The sequence below is a fragment of the Echiichthys vipera genome (genome assembly GCF_963691815.1).
Source record: "Echiichthys vipera genome assembly, chromosome: 18".
Lineage (NCBI taxonomy): Eukaryota > Metazoa > Chordata > Actinopteri > Perciformes > Trachinidae > Echiichthys > Echiichthys vipera.
Genome location: NC_139843.1, coordinates 1808685 through 1828890, shown reverse-complemented (window position 1 = coordinate 1828890; position 20206 = coordinate 1808685). Strand labels below are relative to the sequence as shown.

Below are 20206 nucleotides of genomic sequence, written 5' to 3'. Positions count from 1 at the left end.
TGCGTGGGAAATTCAGCAGAGTTGCAAAAACGTGGATCAAACCTCTGTCAGGCAATAAAAAAATTACCAAAATGGAAAACAACCGTTACAGAAACTTTGCTGCGGAAATCTTAACATTCACACTCAAAGGCGATCTGCCAACGTGGACAGATTCCAGGTGTGCAGGAGGCGTGTCAGAGGGAGGGGTCACAGATTATCTGACAGGATAAAAGTGACCCCGCAAAATCACAGACCATCACACCGGAAGCTCCTTCACGAGTCTGTGCACAACAGCTGATCTACACACCTTCCCCAGGTGAGGACAGACTGGGATGACGAGTCTTTCTGTTATTTATTTAACCCAGACATGTTTCTGTTACCCGTCTTCTCTTTCTCTTTGACTCATGTTGTTATTCCCACAGGTTGGAATCATGTCTTCAGATATCTTGGTCGTGGCCGCCCTGGGTCGACCCTTCACTCTAGGGGCGCTTTACGACGCTCGGCAGGATATACTGACCCCAGGTAGGCTTGGACGTGCTTTTCAGACGCTGGTAAAATTCTAAAATACAGAAATAAATTCATAAGCACGTCATCTGATTGGACACAGATGACCGTACTGTATTTCATCTTTACAAAGGCCTTTCCATCTGTTTTGCAGGAAGCAAGAATATAAATAATACACTTCAAGTCTTCACTGTATTCGAGTATGAAGTCAATAGAGAACTACACACGTTTTATTGTAATTTGGCCTTTGATTAGATACAACTACCCTCACTTGTACCAACACCAAATCCATTATCCTGGAGTCTCGTCATTGCTGTATTAGAGCATTGCTGTATTGCCGTCATTGGAGCTGTAGCTGATAAAAAGCTAGCATTTGAAGCAGAGTAAGACCTCTTCCTGCAGCCCTCCATGTCCGTCCTGAGCCAAAGGGAGCCGCCCATCTCAATGAAATGAACAGCGATTGGCCGAAGTCTCAGGCTAGACTTTCTAAAGCCTGAAAACAAAGCAAAGTGGACGTGCATAAGTCTAGTTTTCTCTCAGAACACCCAACAACACTAATAATAAACTGCGTCTCACAGGTTCAACGTTAATCTATGCCTACAATGAGCGTGTACTCGAGTGACAAAGCTATACATTTATATTTAAAACACTTTAATTATAGTCCTTAATTCAATCTAGGGGGCGTTTGCATGACTTTAACATTAGTGTCTGTACAGATATGGATGCACAACAGCTGTAGTGTCGGCTGATTTGACCACAGAGAATTAGATAATGGCTTGTTTGCAGGCGAGGAAGATGGGAAGTCACGACGGCTGTAATACTGTTATGATAGACTTGCATTTCCCTGTCTACACAGCTCTATCAGCACGATGTGTCCATAACAGAGTTTACAGCTTCGGTGTCTAGTTCTGCTTTTCATGTCAATGTGTGAAACCCAAAGTGTTTCCAGACTACAGTTTATGTGAAGTGTTCCCAATTATAGCATTTTATTCTTAAAGCACTGACTTGCCTGCTTCAACACACGGCTAATGCTTTTCTATTTATCTATTTCTTTACTTGCTTTAGGCGTCACATTGTGGAATACTGACGTTCTGAGAGATTTCACGGTCGAAAGCTCTCTGCCCAGCAGTGCGTTTGAAATCATAGCGTCTGATGCCATCGATGACAAGTCTAATCTGCTGGATATTGAAGCTTCTCTCAAAGCCAGTTTCCTCGGTGGACTGGTGGAAGTCGGAGGATCTGCAAAGTATCTGAATGATACGAAGAAATTCAAGAACCAGAGTCGAGTGACACTTCAGTACAAAGCTACCACGACCTTCAAGCAGTTGATGACTCACCTTGGAAGCAAGCATGTAGAATATTCTGACTCATTTGAAAACCTCACAGGAACTCATGTAGTGATAGGGATCCTTTATGGGGCCAATGCTTTCTTTGTCTTTGACAGTGACAAAGTAGATTCTAGCAACGTTCAGGATATTCAGGGCAGCATGGAAGCTGTGATAAAGAAGATCCCCTCGGTGGAAATTTCCGGTCGAGGTGCCGTCCAGCTAACCAGTGAAGAAAATGACATAACCAACAACTTCTCTTGCCATTTCCACGGCGATTTCATTCTTCCAAGTAATCCAACGACTTTTCAGGATGCAATTCAAACTTACCAGAAACTTCCACAGATGACGAGCAAAGACGCTTCTGTTCCAATGACAGTCTGGCTCGTGCCGCTGACGAGTTTTTACCCTGAAGCACCTCAACTGGTTGCTGATAGCGGCACTCCAGTACTTAGGAAGGTTCGCAACACCCTGGAAGCCATAAGGGCTCTGGAAATGCGATGCAACGATGCTCTGGAAGACAGAATAGTGAAGCAGTTCCCACAGATTCGACTTAAACTGACCAATTTCAAAAAGATGTGTCATGATTACATGTTAAACCTGCGGCAGATCATTGCCAAGAAACTTCTGTTAATCAGGGGTGGAGACGAAGATGAGAGTTCATTGTTTGACGTTTTTAGGGAAAACCTCCGATCGCCATTCAACATCGACAGCCTGAACATGTGGATTGAATGTGAGGAAAGGGAGATCAATGTCATGAGGTCCTGCATGGATATTATGGAAGGAGCGAAGCCCACGGTTGTTTTAGGCAAGAGCGACATGTTTACGAAGCTTCTTGATGGAAAAGTAAAGCAGGCTTTGTGCTTTGTTTTCACGTACGTGAACGATTATGATTATTACTTGAGTTCCTTAAAAGATTACATGGACACAAAAAAACGTCCTAAGCTCATTAGACCAGCAGCCGAAGAATACTGGTACGCCTCCGACGAATACCCGAGCATGATGAGAGACAAAGCTCGCCTCTTCTATGAACTTGCCAAAGAAATGGACAACCGCTCGGTCCTTTTCCTCGTAACAGCTGAAGTTATCGAGAAGCAGTACGGCGCAGTCATCCACCATTACACGGAGGGCATCAAGATGAATATTGATTTTACACGTGTTAACATGCCCAAAGTGGAGACCATACGGGAGAAACGACAGTTAATCTGGTGTAAGTCATTAGTGCTCTTATGTTCTCTTCACACTGTGATCTTCCTTCTCTACAAATTCGGCACTTAAGCTTAACTTACTCTTTCAAACTTTGAATGGGTCACAAGTCTTTCGTACTAAGTTGCTAATGTCTATTTAGGCCTGTGAATGTTCTCATTCGCCCAGGTCGTCGTTCTCCTCAAAGCAATTTCAGTTAAAAGCAACTGGACTTGGTTATTTGTCTAGGAAGACGTTTCACCTCTGATCCAAGAGGCTTCATCAGTTCATGTACACACCTGACCAGGACCAGGCTGGGACTGGACCAGGACCAGGACCAGGCTGGGACTGGTCCAACTAACTGGTGTGAGATCCAGGTATTTAACCTCTCACAAGGCCATTGATGTCACTGACACCCTTTGTGCTCCAAGTGCCAACGACCGTCGTTGGAGTGGCAGTCGTTGGTGGGAAGTAGGTCTGGACTTCGTTAGTGCTCCATTGAGTCTGAACGACAGTCGTTGGGGTCACACGGGGCCATGTGTGAACAGTTGTTCTTTGAGGTTAGATTGTTGAATCTGCTGGGAAGGGATGAAAGGGCAGCATAGTAAATTGGAGATAAGTGGTGTCTCAGACCTCCTCCTCTGGTTAGCGATGGTTTCTCCACTTTTACATAAATGGCTTCTTTTACTCCTCTTTCAAACCATCTGTCCTCTCTGTCCAAGATTTTGACATTGCTGTCATCAAATGTCCAGTCCCAGCCTGGTCCTGGTCCTGGTCCAGTCCCAGCCTGGTCCAGTCCCGGCCTGGTCAGATGTGTACATGAACTGATGAAGCCTCTTGGATGAGATGTGAAACGTCTTCCTGACAAATAACCAAGTCCAGTTGCTTTGGACTGAAATTGCTTGAGGATAATGTTTATTTACTTTATTGAGAAACTTCCATCTTCCTACCTTTTACTGTAGTTATCTTACGAGAAGTCTTGTTGTGGATGAGCAGAATAACAGCACTTTATAGTAAAAGACCATATACTGTTTGTTAAACGTCTTATTAAAGATGGGATTTTCTAAAATACTATGTCTAAATAAGCTATGATCAAATACAGTATGAAACTAATAATCATTCATTGAGTGCATGCCAGTGTTCATTGCAGTGACGATGGTACCGATGATGACTGGTAACAGATTATCTCATGGTCTCTCCATCAGATGACTGTGAACTCACCATGGACCCGGATACGGCACATCCGGCACTGACTCTTTCAGAGGGCAACAAAAAGGCGGTGTCTGGAGCACAGCAGAAATATAAAGATTTACCGGAGAGGTTCGACAAGTATCAGCAGGTGATGTGCCATAAGGGTCTGACTGGGCGGCATTACTGGGAGGTAGATTGGGTTGGTTACGTCCGTGCAGGTGTCACATATTACGGAACCAACAGGAAAGGATGGTCTGTAGACGCTTCATTTGGACATTCTGACCAGTCCTGGGTTCTTGATTATTATCCATCATCAGGATACAATCACATTCACAATAATAAGAAGACACCGCTCACTGTGTCCTCTCCTGGCTTTAAACGACTAGGGATTTATCTGGATTGGCCTGCTGGCACTCTGTCCTTCTACACGGTGGACTCAAAGGTGTGGGTTAATCACATCCACACCTTCCGCACCAAATTCAGTGAGGCGGTTTATCCAGCCTTCATGATTGGGTTTGATAAACCCCACCAAACCGGTTCACTTAAATTACGTTAAATGATGTAATTGGATACTGAATACAAACTCTTATCTATGCCCAACTGTGCACCCAGGAGTGTGGTGTTAAAATGAGGCGTGGTAAGTGTTTGCGTTGCTATCTTGAAGCAGCAGAAAGCGATTGCGCCATTGACCAACAAGAACCTGGGGCCGTATTCCTAAAGATCGTTAGTGCAAAGAGTTGCTCCTAGTGGCCAAATTTGTGATGTTTTCTTATAATTTCCCCTAAAAGTGAAGAGTAGATCCCAAAAAAAGATCAAAGCTGTTCCTAAAGACTCTTAATCTTAAGGTTAGATCTGTGAAGAGCAGGGAAGAGGACTTTGAAGGAGTTCCCTGAGCAGAGGACAAAATGGCGGACGGAAGAGGCAGGAGAGAGATTCTCCAAACACTGGATGACACTGAATTAATGAAACGCTACAGACTGGATCGTGCAGGAATCATGTTTGTGGTTGATCTCATTAGAAATGTACTTACTTCTCCAACCCAACGCCACAATGCAAAAGCAAAACTATCACTATGTGAATACCCAAAATGTGTGAAGCTTTCACACATTTTGGGGGATAAGTTGATGGATTTGAGGGTCCATCCTTTGCCCGTTATCACCAAAAGTATATTTGTTATCTAGCTTTTAGGATCGACCAATCACAGCTTTTGAAATGATGACTCATACTTAGCAACGGGGTCGACCACGCCTCCTCACTAAGAGAGGAGTTTCTGTCCGTTCCCTGCTCAGAGTTCACTGACAATGTTCTGGATTCACTCCAAAGCTGAGACTCCTTGCTGGGAACTTTTAGGTTAAGTTAGGAGCTCTCTGAGGGCGCACTCACACTGTCCTTCCGCACCGCGACCCGGGCTTTAGGGTACTTGTCCCCCCCTCCCCTCTCTCCCCGCGCCCCAGCCCCGTTTGTACTCACACTACCTGGGCCTCGCTCAAATGCTTCTTGCTGTCCATACGTCATCACGCCATAACACGTCACACGCATTGATCGCTTGTGTGTGGCTTTGTTTACAAATCTTTCCGTAGACCTCGGAGTTTTTGTGCGTCTTGTCGACTGTTTTTGAATCTTTTCATCGACCAAATCTGCAGTAAACACTCCACCTCCGCATCACACCAACGTGAACCTTTCCCCGCCATTGTTGTTGTTGTTAAATGTCCGCGCATGGTCCGTCCTTCTATTTTCTATGTCCGAACAGGCGCACATAACGCTACTGCCGTAGGGCTCGTGCTCGTGCTCGTACACGTGCGCACGCTCGTGCTCGTACATGTGCAAACGGCTCCGCTAAAGCCCACCTCTTTCAAGCGGGCCGTGGGCGCTGTCGGCTGTTATGCACGGAACGGTTGCACTCACACTGCTTAAACGTACTAGGCTTCAGCTGAAAAAACGGTTTTGGCCCGGGACAGAACGACAGTGTGAGTACGCCCTTAGAGGGTTCCCACAATCTCCAGGAATACGGGCCCAGGTCTTACGTCAGGGCGCAGAATTTATTGCTATTTAAAGGGTGCGTTATTTAGTTAGATGAGTGATTTGCTGACTGCAGTTGTATCCGCAGCCCAGAGTTAATTAATGGTGGATGGGTGAAATTTAATGTTGTGTTTGTGCTTCTTTTAATTAAATATAGGGTTTCAATGTTGTGCAAATCATCACATTCTGTTTCTATTGTAATTTCACACAGCGTCTCATCTCTTTTGGAAAATAATTGTAATTACATCTTTAAAAATGTGGACGCAGAGATCAGATCAGAGCTCAGGCTCCGCTGTGAGCTATTACACAGGTCATATAGCCGCAACAGAAATGTTTATTGCATTGTTTTACCTCTGTTGTTTCTTTCTTTTAGGACTTATTACCAATTAAGACTGCTGTGCGGTGTACAACACAGTTATTAGGGGACAATGAGGTTAAATTATCTGTGAGTGCAAACACAAACAAAGGCAGACAGAGAGAAAGAAAAGAATCCAATAATCGTAGAATAACACAAAGAAGAGGAATAGTTGATATAAAATGCAGATTTCTTTACTTGAATATCAATAACCTCTTTCCAATGACGTTTTAAAAAACAGAATTTAGCTTAAGTTTAGCGTGTGGAAGAACTAATTTGCATTTGTAATTACTGACATTTGTCTCATGTTGTGTTTGCTGTGGGTTGTTCTTTTAAACATAAGTGTGTTGTTTGTGTGTTAACCCTCCTGTTGCCCTAAAATTTGACTAACACCATTTATTCTAAGGGTCAATTTGACCGTAGCAATTTAAACATCTCAAAAATGATCATAATCAGTTTGTAACTCAAGTGAAGTCGGGTACTTTATGTTTTTATTTAACAGAATGAAAAATATCACTGATGTTAAACTGCATGGAGGGATTTCTGTGTGTGTGTTTTACAGTAAGTCTGTTATTTTAAGTGCTATTTTGTGTTATTTGTAACATCTGGAATGAAAGTAACGTCCGTTATCAAGGACAGCAGCATGAATTTGACCTCATATAAGATTTGAATATTAAAATAAACGATAATAATAATGATTAAATCATCCAGATGATCAAACTGACCCAAAGGAACACCAATGCCACAAGTACATGTACGATAAGAACAATAAAAAAATATATATAATCATGATAATTTTAGGTTTTTCATGAGTCGACCCCATAAAATGAGGAAAAGTCACAAATATAAAGCAAAAAAACACAAAAAGACGTCGTTATTTAGAGATTTTAAACATTAAATGGGGTCAAATTGACCCTTAGGAGAACAGGAGGGTTAATTGATTCTGGGTTTTCATGTTTGGTAAGTTGGACATGAATTCTGTTTTTCCAAAGAGGTGACATGTTGTCTTTTGTGCCACTAAGGAAAACTGTGCTGGTCCAGTTATTTAACCACCGTGATTCTCTGAAGACTCACTGTTGGGGGGTATTCTTTGGATGTTGAAGATGTATATCAGGGGTGTCCACTCCTGCTCCTGGAGAGTCGCTGTCCTGCGTGTTTTAGGTTTCTCCTGCTCTAACACACCTGAGTCTAACGATTTCCAAACCTGTGACGAGCTTCAGCTGCTTAATAACGAGCACATCGTCAGAACCAGGTGTGTTGGAGCAGAGAGAAACCTTAAACATGCAGGACAGTGGCCCTCCAGGACCGGAGTTGGGCACCCCTGATGCATATCATTTGTCTATCAACCCTCCTGGTTAAGATTGGATACCATCAATACCAGTTTTCATTCTGCCTGTGACTGTTCTCATGTGTCCAGGTCGTCGTTCTCCTCAAAGCAACTTCAGTCCAAAGCAACTGGACTTGGTTCTTTGTCAGGAAGACGTTTCACCTCTGATCCAAGAGGCTTCATCAGTTCATGTACACATCTGACCAGGACCAGGACCAGGGCCAGGACCAGGGCCAGGACCAGGGCCAGGACCAGGCTGGGACTGGACCAGGACCAGGACCAGGCTGGGACTGGTCAGATGTGTACATGAACTGATGAAGCTGCTTTGAGGACAGTTTTCATTATATCAACATTGTAGCACGGAGTCATCGTCACTGTCTAATTCTGTAAAACCTGGGTGTTTTTTTTCTCGTTGAATAAAGAAATCTGTTACAGAGAGACTGGAGTTGAATAATGTGTGTTGCCTCTTCTTCTCACTTTAGTCTCATGGGTCAGAATAAGTTAGATAAATGTATTTTGGTAGAAATTGCTCAGGAACATCGTGACAATAATGCTGACCACAGTAATTAGTGTTCAAACCCCTGAGTGAGTTCTCTCCGGTTTGTTGTCATTATTAACTCCAAAGGGGTTGAATCCTAAATAAGATGAAATACAAATGAGGATGATGTGAGAGTGTATGAAAATTAATCTCTAGTTGTGGAATAGAGCCACTTAAACCATTTATTGCAGCACAGGAAAATACAGTTATGCTTGGTGCTGACGGCTCCACTCTTAATGATGTTCCCTGTATTATCCAAGCAGCATGCTAAGCCACACGGAGTAGAATAAAAAACTGTAAAACTTTAATTTCCCCAAAAGAATAATGCTCATGCTTCAGCCAGACTAAAAGGGAAATATCTCAGTAGCAGCAAGCCGAGTGCAAAGCCTTAAGAATAAGACCACAAGCACGCAGTACATCCTGTAAGAGGCCATCCCATAGTTACAGGAAGTGTCTGTGTGATGCACCAGCATGCTGCAGTCCTCATAAAAAAATCAATCATAGTGTGAAGGATGCATCCTGAAATAAAGGTCATCCTACGGTGATGTTAAATATCTGTGTGTAGCAGCACGCTTGTTGCAAACCTCAGCTCTCACACAATGTTTTCTGGGAGGAAGGAAAGCAGACAGCCCACATGACATCATACTAGGCTGTGAATGTTCTCATGTGTCCAGGTCGTCGTTCTCCTCAAAGCAATTTCAGTCAAAAGCAACTGGACTTGGTTAATTGTCTAGGAAGACGTATCACCTCTCATCCAAGAGGCTTCATCAGTTCATGTACGCAACTTACCAGGACCAGGTTCAGGACCAGGCTGGGACTGGACCAGGACCAGGCTGGGACTGGACCTGGACCAGGACCAGGACCAGGCTGGGACTGGACCAGCACTAACGAAGTCCAAACCTACTTCTCACCAACGACTGTCACTCTAACGATGGTCGTTGGCACTTGGAGCACAAAGGGTTCCAGTGACATCATCGGCCTTGTGAGAGGTTAAATACCTGGATCTCACACCAGTTAGTTGGACCAGTCCCAGCCTGGTCCTGGTCCTGGTCCCAGCCTGGTCCGATTTAGCGTACATGAACTGATGAAGCCTCTTGAATGAGAGGTGAAACGTCTTCCTAGAAAAAAAGTCCAGTTGCTTTTGACTGAAATTGCTTTGAGGAAGACATCATAATACTACAACACCTGAGCAAGAAGCCTAGCTTTCAAATGCAGTGTTTTACTTTTAAACAATGAGGTGTTTCCTCCCTCCTTAGTACTCTTTTTTTGCGCAAGAGGTAATGAGAAGGGAAGGTGCTTGTTACTGCTGCCTGAATGCTCTCTTTTATAGGCCACTAAGGGCGCCCTCCCACTGTGCGTCCGTCCCGTGCCCCGTGCTTTAGGGTCCTTGTCCCCCCCTCCAGGCCCGTTTGTACTCACACTACCTGGGCCTCGGAGAATGCTTCTTGCTGCCTATACGTCATCACGCCGTAACACGTCACACGCATTGATGACGTCATGGCGATGCGTGGCTTTGTTTCCAGATCTTTCCGTAGACCTCAGAGTTTTTGTGCGTCTTGTCGACTGTTTTTGAATCTTTTCATCGACCAAATCTGCAGTAAACACTCCACCTCCGCATCACACCAACGTGAACCTTTCACCGCCATTGTTTGAAATGTCCGCGCATGGCCCCTCCTTCTTTTTTCTACGTCCCAACAGGCGCACAGGAAATGACCTCAGAAGCGCCGTAGGCCTTGTGCTCGTACACGTGCTTATGCTCGTGCTTGTACATGTGCAAAAGTGCTTTACTAAAGCCCACCTCTCCCAAACGTGCCGCTCCTAGACGCGGTACGGTTGCACTCATACTGGTCAAAGGAACCAGACTTTAGCCGCGAAACGTGTTACAGATGGACAGTGTGAGCGCCCTAAGACGGTTTTTATTCCTACTTTATTTGTCTTTAAATTCTTAGTGTTGAAATGTTTTTTGCTCAGCAGTTCTAAACCTCCCATATCTGCACATCTACTCAAAACACAGCAGACAGATAAAAGCTGCTACAACAGATTGTAGTTTAATTGTATTCATCTATACATCAAGGGTAGGATCCATCGGTAGAGGTGGAGTAGATTCCCCAGAAACAGAAGATGTTGATCGGTATCAACAGAGGTTACCATTCAAAAAATGTTTGTCACTATTTCCCGACAACATAATGAGAAAGATGATCTGTGGAAACGTGACTGTCCCTTTCTCCTGCTGCTGATGTCGGCTAGATCGCACTGCGCCTGAGTGACAACCACTCAGAGACGAGGCGGCTCTGACCCAGTGTCAATAACCTGCTCATTCCACACATACACTCATGTCTGACCTCATCTTAATCCAATCACTGTCCACTTATATCTTTTCTCCACTACAGTTCTGTTCATACCTGTTTCAACAGTCTACTGCATGTTGACATTGTTTACATCATATACACCCGTTCACATGTCTGCTTACATCTGATACACGCATGTCTTTCTTCATCTCACTCCGACAATGTTCTCCTTATCTAACCTGTACTAACACACTAACGTCCTGACACTTACTCTACCTGTACTAACACACTAACATCCTGACACTTATTCTACCTGTACTGACACACTAACATCCTGACACTTATTCTACCTGTACTAACACACTAACATCCTGACACTTATTCTACCTGTACTAACACACTAACATCCTGACACTTATTCTACCTGTACTAACACACTAACATCCTGACACTTACTCTACCTGTACTAACACACTAACATCCTGACACTTACTCTACCTGTACTAACACACTAACACACTTATTCTAACCTGTACTAACACACTAACACACTTATTCTAACTGTACTAACACACTAACACACTTATTCTAACCTGTACTAACACACTAACACACTTATTCTAACTGTACTAACACACTAACATCCTGACACTTATTCTACCTGTACTAACACACTAACACACTTATTCTAACCTGTACTAACACACTAACACACTTATTCTAACCTGTACTAACACACTAACATCCTGACACTTATTCTACCTGTACTAACACACTAACACACTTATTCTAACCTGTACTAACACACTAACATCCTGACACTTATTCTACCTGTACTAACACACTAACACACTTATTCTACCTGTACTAACACACTAACATCCTGACACTTATTCTAACCTGTACTAACACACTAACATCCTGACACTTATTCTAACCTGTACTAACACACTAACATCCTGACACTTATTCTACCTGTACTAACACACTAACATCCTGACACTTACTCTACCTGTACTAACACACTAACATCCTGACACTTATTCTACCTGTACTAACACACTAACATCCTGACACTTATTCTACCTGTACTAACACACTAACATCCTGACACTTATTCTACCTGTACTAACACACTAACATCCTGACACTTATTCTACCTGTACTAACACACTAACATCCTGACACTTATTCTAACCTGTACTAACACACTAACATCCTGACACTTATTCTAACTGTACTAACACACTAACACACTTATTCTAACTGTACTAACACACTAACATCCTGACACTTATTCTAACCTGTACTAACACACTAACATCCTGACACTTATTCTAACCTGTACTAACACACTAACATCCTGACACTTATTCTACCTGTACTAACACACTAACATCCTGACACTTATTCTAACTGTACTAACACACTAACACACTTATTCTAACTGTACTAACACACTAACATCCTGACACTTATTCTAACCTGTACTAACACACTAACACACTTATTCTAACTGTACTAACACACTAACATCCTGACACTTACTCTACCTGTACTAACACACTAACATCCTGACACTTATTCTACCTGTACTAACACACTAACATCCTGACACTTATTCTTCTCTTACACTTTATTCTTGTTAGGTTAAAATGTTTTTGTAGAGTTGCACTGTTGTTATTTGCTGCTCTGTGTGCCCTGAATTGCCCCCCGGGGACAAATAAAGTTTTTTGAATTGAATTGAATATGAATAAGATGATCTGTGGAAACGTGACTCTCCCTTTCTCGTGATGCTGATGTCGGCTAGATCGCACTGCGCCTGAGTGACAACCACTCAGAGACGAGGAGGCTCTGACCCAGTGTCAATAACGAATCATGAACTCCAATAAAACTGTGAAACTCGGCAGAGCTGAGCAAATAAGAGTCAGAATTCTGTTGCTATATTGCATCTTTCTGGCATGAAGTGTTTTCAGAAATATTTTACTTTGATCAGACTTCAGAAGAGTAGATCGATGTAGAAGTGTTTTTACAAACTGGAAAAAAAATATTTTTCAAAGAAAGTTACTTAAACTTAGACTTCAATTCTTTATTCACTCAGTCTCTTTGTGATATAGATCTCCGTTTCAAGACTTGTGCACATGTCAGGCTGTTCATCAGCACAGAACACCACAACATGTTCAACTCAGGTCTTTATTTATTTCATTCACTCAAGAAAATACCAAACATCCAACAGGTGTAAGAGCCGCCTCTGAACCAGAGCCAGACTAAGAGTCATCATGGTATCAACCATAAGAGGTTTGCTATTTTGACGGCTTTTCTCCGAAGCACTTCCTTGTACATACAACTTAATTCTTCCTCTGTGGTTCCTATGATTGTTGAGGCTCTGTTTACTATTCTCTGCAGCTTGCTTCTTCCTTTTATCTTTAGATTACCGTACCACATTGCCATGTTAAAGTTAAGATACCCTCTATCAGGTTCTGAAATACACTGTATATGTGTAGCAGCAAGCTCACTGCAGACCTCAGCTATTGCGTCATGCTAATTGGGAGGGAGGCACGCATGCAACCCAACAAGAATCTGAGCAATGAAACCCAGCCAACCACTTCCAAATGCAGCATATGCTGTAGGACTGTGGTCCGAATCCAACCACCAAAAGATAACTCAAGCTTTGGCCGATGCCATTGTGAATGCCATCTTATCTGAACCAGGTCCAGGTCCAAGCGGCCGGAATGTGTTTCCTCAGGAGGGGGTCTGGAGTCTCCCTTAGAGAGAGGGGGAGAAGTTCAGCATCCGTGAGGAACTCGGAGTAGAGCCGCTGCTCCTTTGTGTTGAAAGGAGCCAGTTGAGGTGGTTCAGGATCATCTGGTAAGGATGAACCCTGGGCGCCTCCCTAGGGAGGTGTTCCAGGCACGTCCAGCTGGGAGGAGGCCTCGGGGAAGACCCAGGACCAGGTGGAGAGATTAGATCTCCACACTTGCCTGGGAACGCCTCAGGATCCCCCAGTTAGAGCTGGTTAATGTGGCCCGGGAAAGGGAAGTTTGGGGTCCCCTGCTGGAGCTGCTGCCCCAGCGACCTGACCCCGGATAAGAGGCTGAAGATGAGATGAGTTGAGAGAGTCTCTGGTCCGACGGCCCATTGCGGGGTTGGCCAGAGCACCTGTTATTGTTATTTATACCAGCCCATCTGACCTTTTTGTTGTTTTTCTTCAGGTTTAGTTCTTTTGTTAGGAAACAATAAATATTCTTTGCATTAGAACCTGGTTTTGTTGATATGTTATTGGCTTTTGTGGCATTTTGACTTGGTGGCCGTAACATCGGTCTCATTGTGATCAAGATCTTCTTTACAAGACAGACCTGTGCAAACATACACAGCATAAACACACACAAACATATCTTAAAGGGAGAAGTATAGACAACAAAATGTTCAACTCAGGTTTTTATTTATTTCATTCACTCAAGAAGAGAACAAACATATCCAACAGGTGTTACAGTTAACGCTGAACGCCAGACAGAGAGTCGTCATGATGTCAACAAATGGATTTAAACAATCTGACTTTCCCCAGATCCTTCTGGAAAAATAGGGAACAGCAGAGATTTACTGAGTGGTACATGAAACTTACTTTAGAAGAACGAAAGAAAATAAGTACTTTAAGGTAATTTCCCCCTAATAAATGGAACCCAATGATACTTGCAAAATATGGAGATGCTAAATCAAACAAGTGACAAGAATGTCTCACCACAACCACCATGACATATGAAACATGATCAGCTTTGCTCAGGTCCATGACTTAAAGCAAGAAGGTGTCTATTGTACACCAAACTCATTGCTGTGTTTAAATACTTTTCAGGCATTAGAAGTTTCATCAGGTTTCTTCTCACTCATGTGTAAAGTTACGCTGCATGCTAATTCGACGTACTGACGTTAATCAACACACTACGTCATGGTGTCACTTTAAAGAAAGCAGTAACTTATGTAATGATGCCAAAACAAACAGAAATATGCAGCTATATGTAAAACACTGTCATGTCATGGGGCAAAAAGAAGGTTTAAGCAGTAACCGGTGAGGAAACGAACCGTGCACATGATCAACAACAGCAAAGTTATATTAATATCCATCACTTAACAGTGTCAGTAGAAATAGTTGAAGCCCTTTTCTGTTGTAAGAATATTCTTGTTCTGAACTTTCTGAACCCTGGGCGCCTCCCTAGGGAGGTGTTCCAGGCACGTCCAGCTGGGAGGAGGCCTCGGGGAAGACCCAGGACCAGGTGGAGAGATTAGATCTCCACACTGGCCTGGGAACGCCTCAGGATCCCCCAGTTAGAGCTGGTTAATGTGGCCCGGGAAAGGGAAGTTGGAAGTTTGGGGTCCCCTGCTGGAGCTGCTGCCCCTGAGACCCGACCCCGGATAAGAGGCTGAAGATGAGATGAACTCTCTGAACAAGACACAAACTTTTAAATACTCTATTAATTTGCAAAATATGGAAGTGGTGTAATAATTAGTCCTTCTACAGAAATTGACTTTACTAATCAACTGAATTATGTTGATGTTCTACCGTTCCCCAAGACGGTCATATGGAGGTCATGTTTTTGATGATTTCTCACGATACCTTTTAACAAATTGTTGTCAAACTTTATGAACGATTGGGTAAAGGAACAAGTGATTCATTTTTGATGATCTGAACCCTGGTGTAGATTCATGCAACACTTCCATGAATGGAAAGAATAACTATTCCATGTGTTGTACTTAATGAGTTCCAACTCTTTTTTGTTTTAATGACCCTTTTCTTTGTTTATCAAATTATTTCCAGTTGTTTATTTTACAGGAAAATCAATAGGGATAGCTTTGTGTCTACATGACATGGAAATTCGTAAGAAATACAAATGGGAGCTACGTGTACCGCAGGACTGTCATGTTACAGATTCTGATGCACATCCAGATATAGTATTTAGAAAGAACCAAACAACATTGAGAGTTGTGCAGCCTTGATGGAGGTATGAGTATCACTAAGTTAGCTCACTCTGAGACATAGTCCTATGTTTCAGAGTAGTCTGATCTGTCCCTCACCAGAGCCACACGCAAGAAGGAAGACGGGATAAACAGGCTCAGTGAATGTGGTATGGAAGGTGTGAATGTGATTCAGCCTAGAGGTGACTTTGTAGAAAGACAGAGTGCCAGCAGGCCAGTCGAGATAAATCCCTAGTCGAGACCCAAAGGGGGACACAGTAACCATGTTGAAAAGCTCATGAATCTTGGGTCCACTTTTGGGGTCATGTTCTATTGCCCAGGTGCAAGGAAGTTGTCCAAGCAGACCTCCTACTCCTTTCCTCTGGAGTGATAAATATGTGACACCTGCTCGGAAGAATCCTATGCACTCCAACTCCCAGTAATGGCACCCAGTCAGCCCCTCTTTGCACAACACCTGCTGAAAGAAGTCAAACCTCATCGGGTGATTGGGGTAATCGTTTCGTGTTTGAGACGTCCGGGCAAGTTTGTTGTCGTCAGAAAGATAGACGTTCTGGTGTGCTGTGTCTCGGTCAAAGGTGAGGTCACAGGCATCTGAAGGAAAGACCGAGACACAATATGTTACAAGTCATCCTCGTCACTATTTACACATCTCACAGGGGGAGTTGATTGTGCTTTACAACATTTAGTAGACAAAGACTTATGAAATTACCTATTTTTTCACGGTGATACCTTCAGGATTTGCTTAGCTACAAGGACTGCCTTCAATTTGCTAACTTGTTTTGTCACCATTTATTGAAGTTAAGTGTCTATAGTCTGACCGGAGTGTCTACAGATGGTTTTTCTACCTTGATGCCTAATATCTGACCAAGAACTAGTTTTGCACCTTGAAGGCAGCCCTAGCATTCAAGGACATCTTAAAGGGAAAGGCAGGGAGTCAAGCAAGAAACACACCTCAGATCTAAACACAGGTAACAGATCGCAAGCAGATTTTCAGGCACAGAGACAGGGAAGAGGAAGAGTGACAAGGTAGAGTAGGAAAGCATGGAGCAATGGACTCCAAGAGAATGGTCAACAGGAGTGCCAGAAGTCTAAGGACAACAGGTGGATAGATGGGGAATGATAAGAAGAAACAAAGACTAGTATCTAGAGGAAAGTAGAAAGGGACCTGAGGCAGTTGTCACCATGATCTTTTTTAGTTTACCAGCATGTTTCCAAATAACCCCGGGAAGGTAAGGGAAGTGCTTTTAGTACTATTAATTTACCCTACTATGAATCAATGCAGCAAGAATTACTTACACCAGAGTAAATCACTTCTGTCTTCGATACTCTCCACTTTAGCCATGCGAGGAAATGTAAAGTCCTGAGTGATCAGGCTGCCCTCCTTGTAATAGTAGATGGTTGCTCCTTCGTATTTCTGATTTCTTATGGCTGCTACAAGGAAACGGACATTCCTGCTGCACTTCATGGTGTTGACATGCTCACAGAATTCTTGGGCTTTTCGTTTCATTCTGATGATCACCCGAGTGTCGAAACACCAAGCTTTTTCAGTAGATGGCACAGTCTCCCTGATACTGTCCGGGTCAGGTAACTCCAAAGTGTCAGACAAGGTTTTAAGGTAGTAATCATTGGGTTCCAGGGAGGTGAAAACAAAGCACACGGCATGTTTTACATCTGGGGCAAGGACCTCTCTATCCAACTCTGTCGTATTTGAGACCACTTTAATCTGTGTTCCCTCCATCATGTCCACGCAGATCTTTAAGGCAGTGATTTCTCTCTCGATAATATCCAGCCATGTCTTAACACTTTGATCACGGAACGGGGACTTGGCCCTCTCTGCAATGATGTTCTCCAACGTGTTCTCGTCATCTGTACCTGCCCGAATCTGGGGAAGCCTAACGGCAATTTTGTTTTGCATGGTAAGAATATAATCCTTAAATATCTGTTGGAAGTTGCTAACCCTGTCATGAATCAACGGAAACTGTTTCACAATTTTGTTATCCAGGGCATCATTGGATCTCCTCCTCAGTTCATGCAACTCTTCTAGAAAAGTGTGAATATTTCTCACTCTGCCAACAGTGATCTCACGGACCAGCTGTTTGGCTTTAGAATCAAATTTACTCAAGGGTACCAGCCAGACCTTCATTGGAACTACATCGGTTCCTTCTGAACCAAGAAGTTCTGGAAGTTTCTGGTAGGTCATCACTGCATCTTCAAAAGTTGTAGGGAGGCTTTCAAGGATGAAGTCCCCATGAAACTTGCAGGAGAGATTGCTGGCCAGGGTTTTTTCTTCATCAGTTAGTTTGACAGAACCGAACCCCTCGATAGAAACAGTAGGAATCTTCTTTATCACAGCTTCCATTCTACCCTCGATGTCCTGAAGGTTGCTATCCTCTGACTTGTCACTGTCAAATACAAAGAAAGCGTTTGCTCCATAAAGGATGCCTGTGACTACGTGTGTGGCTAAGCCACTCTCAGTAATATCTGTTTGTTGCACCACGGTTCCAGGAGGTGCTTTGAATTGTTGATAAGTGGTGGTAGCTTTGTACTTTAGTGTAACTCTGCTCTGATTCTTGTATTTTTTGGTATTGTTGAGATACTTGGCAGACCCCCCAACTTCAACCAGTCCGCCCAGGAAACTGAGTCCCAGGGAAGCTTCAATATCCATCACATTGGACTTGGATTCAATGGAATCTGAGGCAACAATTTCAAAGTCACTGCTGCGTTGAGCGTCAATTGATGTATACTTTTGTAGAGTTTCATCACCAAACAAAGAGAAACCTTAAGAAAGGACGAAAAATACCATTTCGTTAAGCAGGAAAAGCTGTGACTACATATTCAGACCAAGAACAACAACTGCAGAGCTCGTTAATGTTTTGTTTTTTTCAGGTACTGGTCGGACGACGAAATACAATCCAGCTTGGTCGTGTCATAAATGTAAGGCGCTGAAATAAAGGATTTGACCAAACTCTAAGACAGGATTTCACAACTTTGGGAAGTTATGACAACAAATTTATCAGAACAAATGAGAGGGATGTGTAACCCTAACCCTTTTTTGCAGTGCATTGTCTATTATCCCCTCATCATATTCATATAATCTATAAAGATCTGGCCTTCTTCAGTCAATTAGTTAGAATATAATGTGGTAGACTGACAAGATTAAAGATTTACTGCTTTTTCCTCTCTGTCAAAATCTTCATACCGAAGTATATCACATTGTCTAACACACAACCACAACCTTTACGTAGTCAGGAAAGCCTAAATAAGCATAAATCCGTCAAAAAGATCTTTAGAAGTTGATTCTAAAACCGTGAAGGTGTGGTGAAAGTTTGAATCTCAACATTTCAAAGTATGATAAAACCCTAGATTGCAAACAAACGTCATATTTTCCCTCCTGCACATTTTGAGCACACGTTGTAATCAAACTAAAGGAGGCATGTCAAATGCATGGTAAATGGACTTATATGGCACCTTTCTAGTCTTCTGACTACTGAAGGCGCTTTACACTATTTGTCACATTCACAAAGACATTCATACTAATCTAATCTAACCATGCACGACACATTTACACACCCATGGTCATTTTTATATATTGCTCCCAATCTGAGTATCTTCACCTAACCACTTGAGACATACCTTTGCAAAGGTGTGCCATATGTCAGCCTATAAATTTACCTGGGATCAGTTTCTCTCTGCGGGCGTCATACAGCATCCCCAGGGTGAAAGGCCGACCCAGTCCAGCCATTACCATGGTCTCTGAAGACATGTCTGTAACCTTTTAAGACACAGAGTGTTTTAGCTTAAGTGATATATTGGTTGGAGTTCACTGAAATCCCCAGTGTCTAACACTCACCTGGTGAAGTTGTGTAGATCAGCCGAGTTGTGTGGGAGTCTTCTTGACTTTTACCTGGAGCGTCCAGTGTAATGATCTGTGCATGGTGCATGATTACTTATATCCTGTCAGACACTCCATCCTTGTGTCCCCTCCCCTTTCACCCCTCCTGCAGACCTACATCACGTCTGTGTTTGGGGGAAAATTTCACATCGCTAATTTTGCATTGTGAGTTAAATGTGAAAGAGATTTTGAATGCAAAGCTTTTGCATGTCTCGTCCAACCAGTTATGAGTTCAGTAGTATTTATTCATACATTTTAATAATTACCTTTATTTGCAAACTGCTGCAGGATTCAAGCAGGTCCAGAAGATACTGATGGATTGCATATATGTAATTACAGCATATGAGAAAATAAAGTTATCATGATTGGGTCTTTGGAACAAAATAATACTAGTTATTGTCACTAATTAGATGTGTATTGTTTGAATGTAGTCCTAGAGACACTTACTGTAGTTCCAACCACCACAGAGGACCATTTGAGTGCTTTTCCAGGTGTTTCTATGTTTATCTGTTTGCAGCCAGATTGTGTTTATCGTGATGGCGCCAAAACCGTTTAAGGTAAAGTCACGAAATGTTACAGTTTTGTAGTCGAGATCAAAATGTAGGCATAGTTTGAAGATGGACATCGTCCTAGCA

The 20206-nt window shown here is 42.9% G+C and overlaps 2 protein-coding genes across 2 annotated transcripts; one reads left to right on the top strand and one right to left on the bottom strand.

Moving 5' to 3' along the window:
* Positions 1-410: 410 nt before the first annotated feature.
* LOC310961363 (neoverrucotoxin subunit beta-like) lies at positions 411-12569 on the top strand (the record flags this gene model as incomplete). The annotated part of the gene is made up of 4 exons (XM_083933393.1): positions 411-501; positions 1549-3018; positions 4199-4374; positions 12522-12569. 4 exons carry the CDS (start codon positions 411-413, stop codon positions 12567-12569), a joined length of 1785 nt encoding a protein of 594 aa, XP_083789519.1.
* A 3183-nt stretch (positions 12570-15752) lies between these two features.
* Positions 15753-19620, bottom strand: LOC310961362 (neoverrucotoxin subunit alpha-like; the record flags this gene model as incomplete). Its single annotated transcript, XM_083933392.1, has 4 exons — positions 15753-16270; positions 16991-18457; positions 19352-19444; positions 19530-19620. 4 exons carry the CDS (start codon positions 19618-19620, stop codon positions 15753-15755), a joined length of 2169 nt encoding a protein of 722 aa, XP_083789518.1.
* Between the last annotated feature and the right edge of the window lie 586 nt (positions 19621-20206).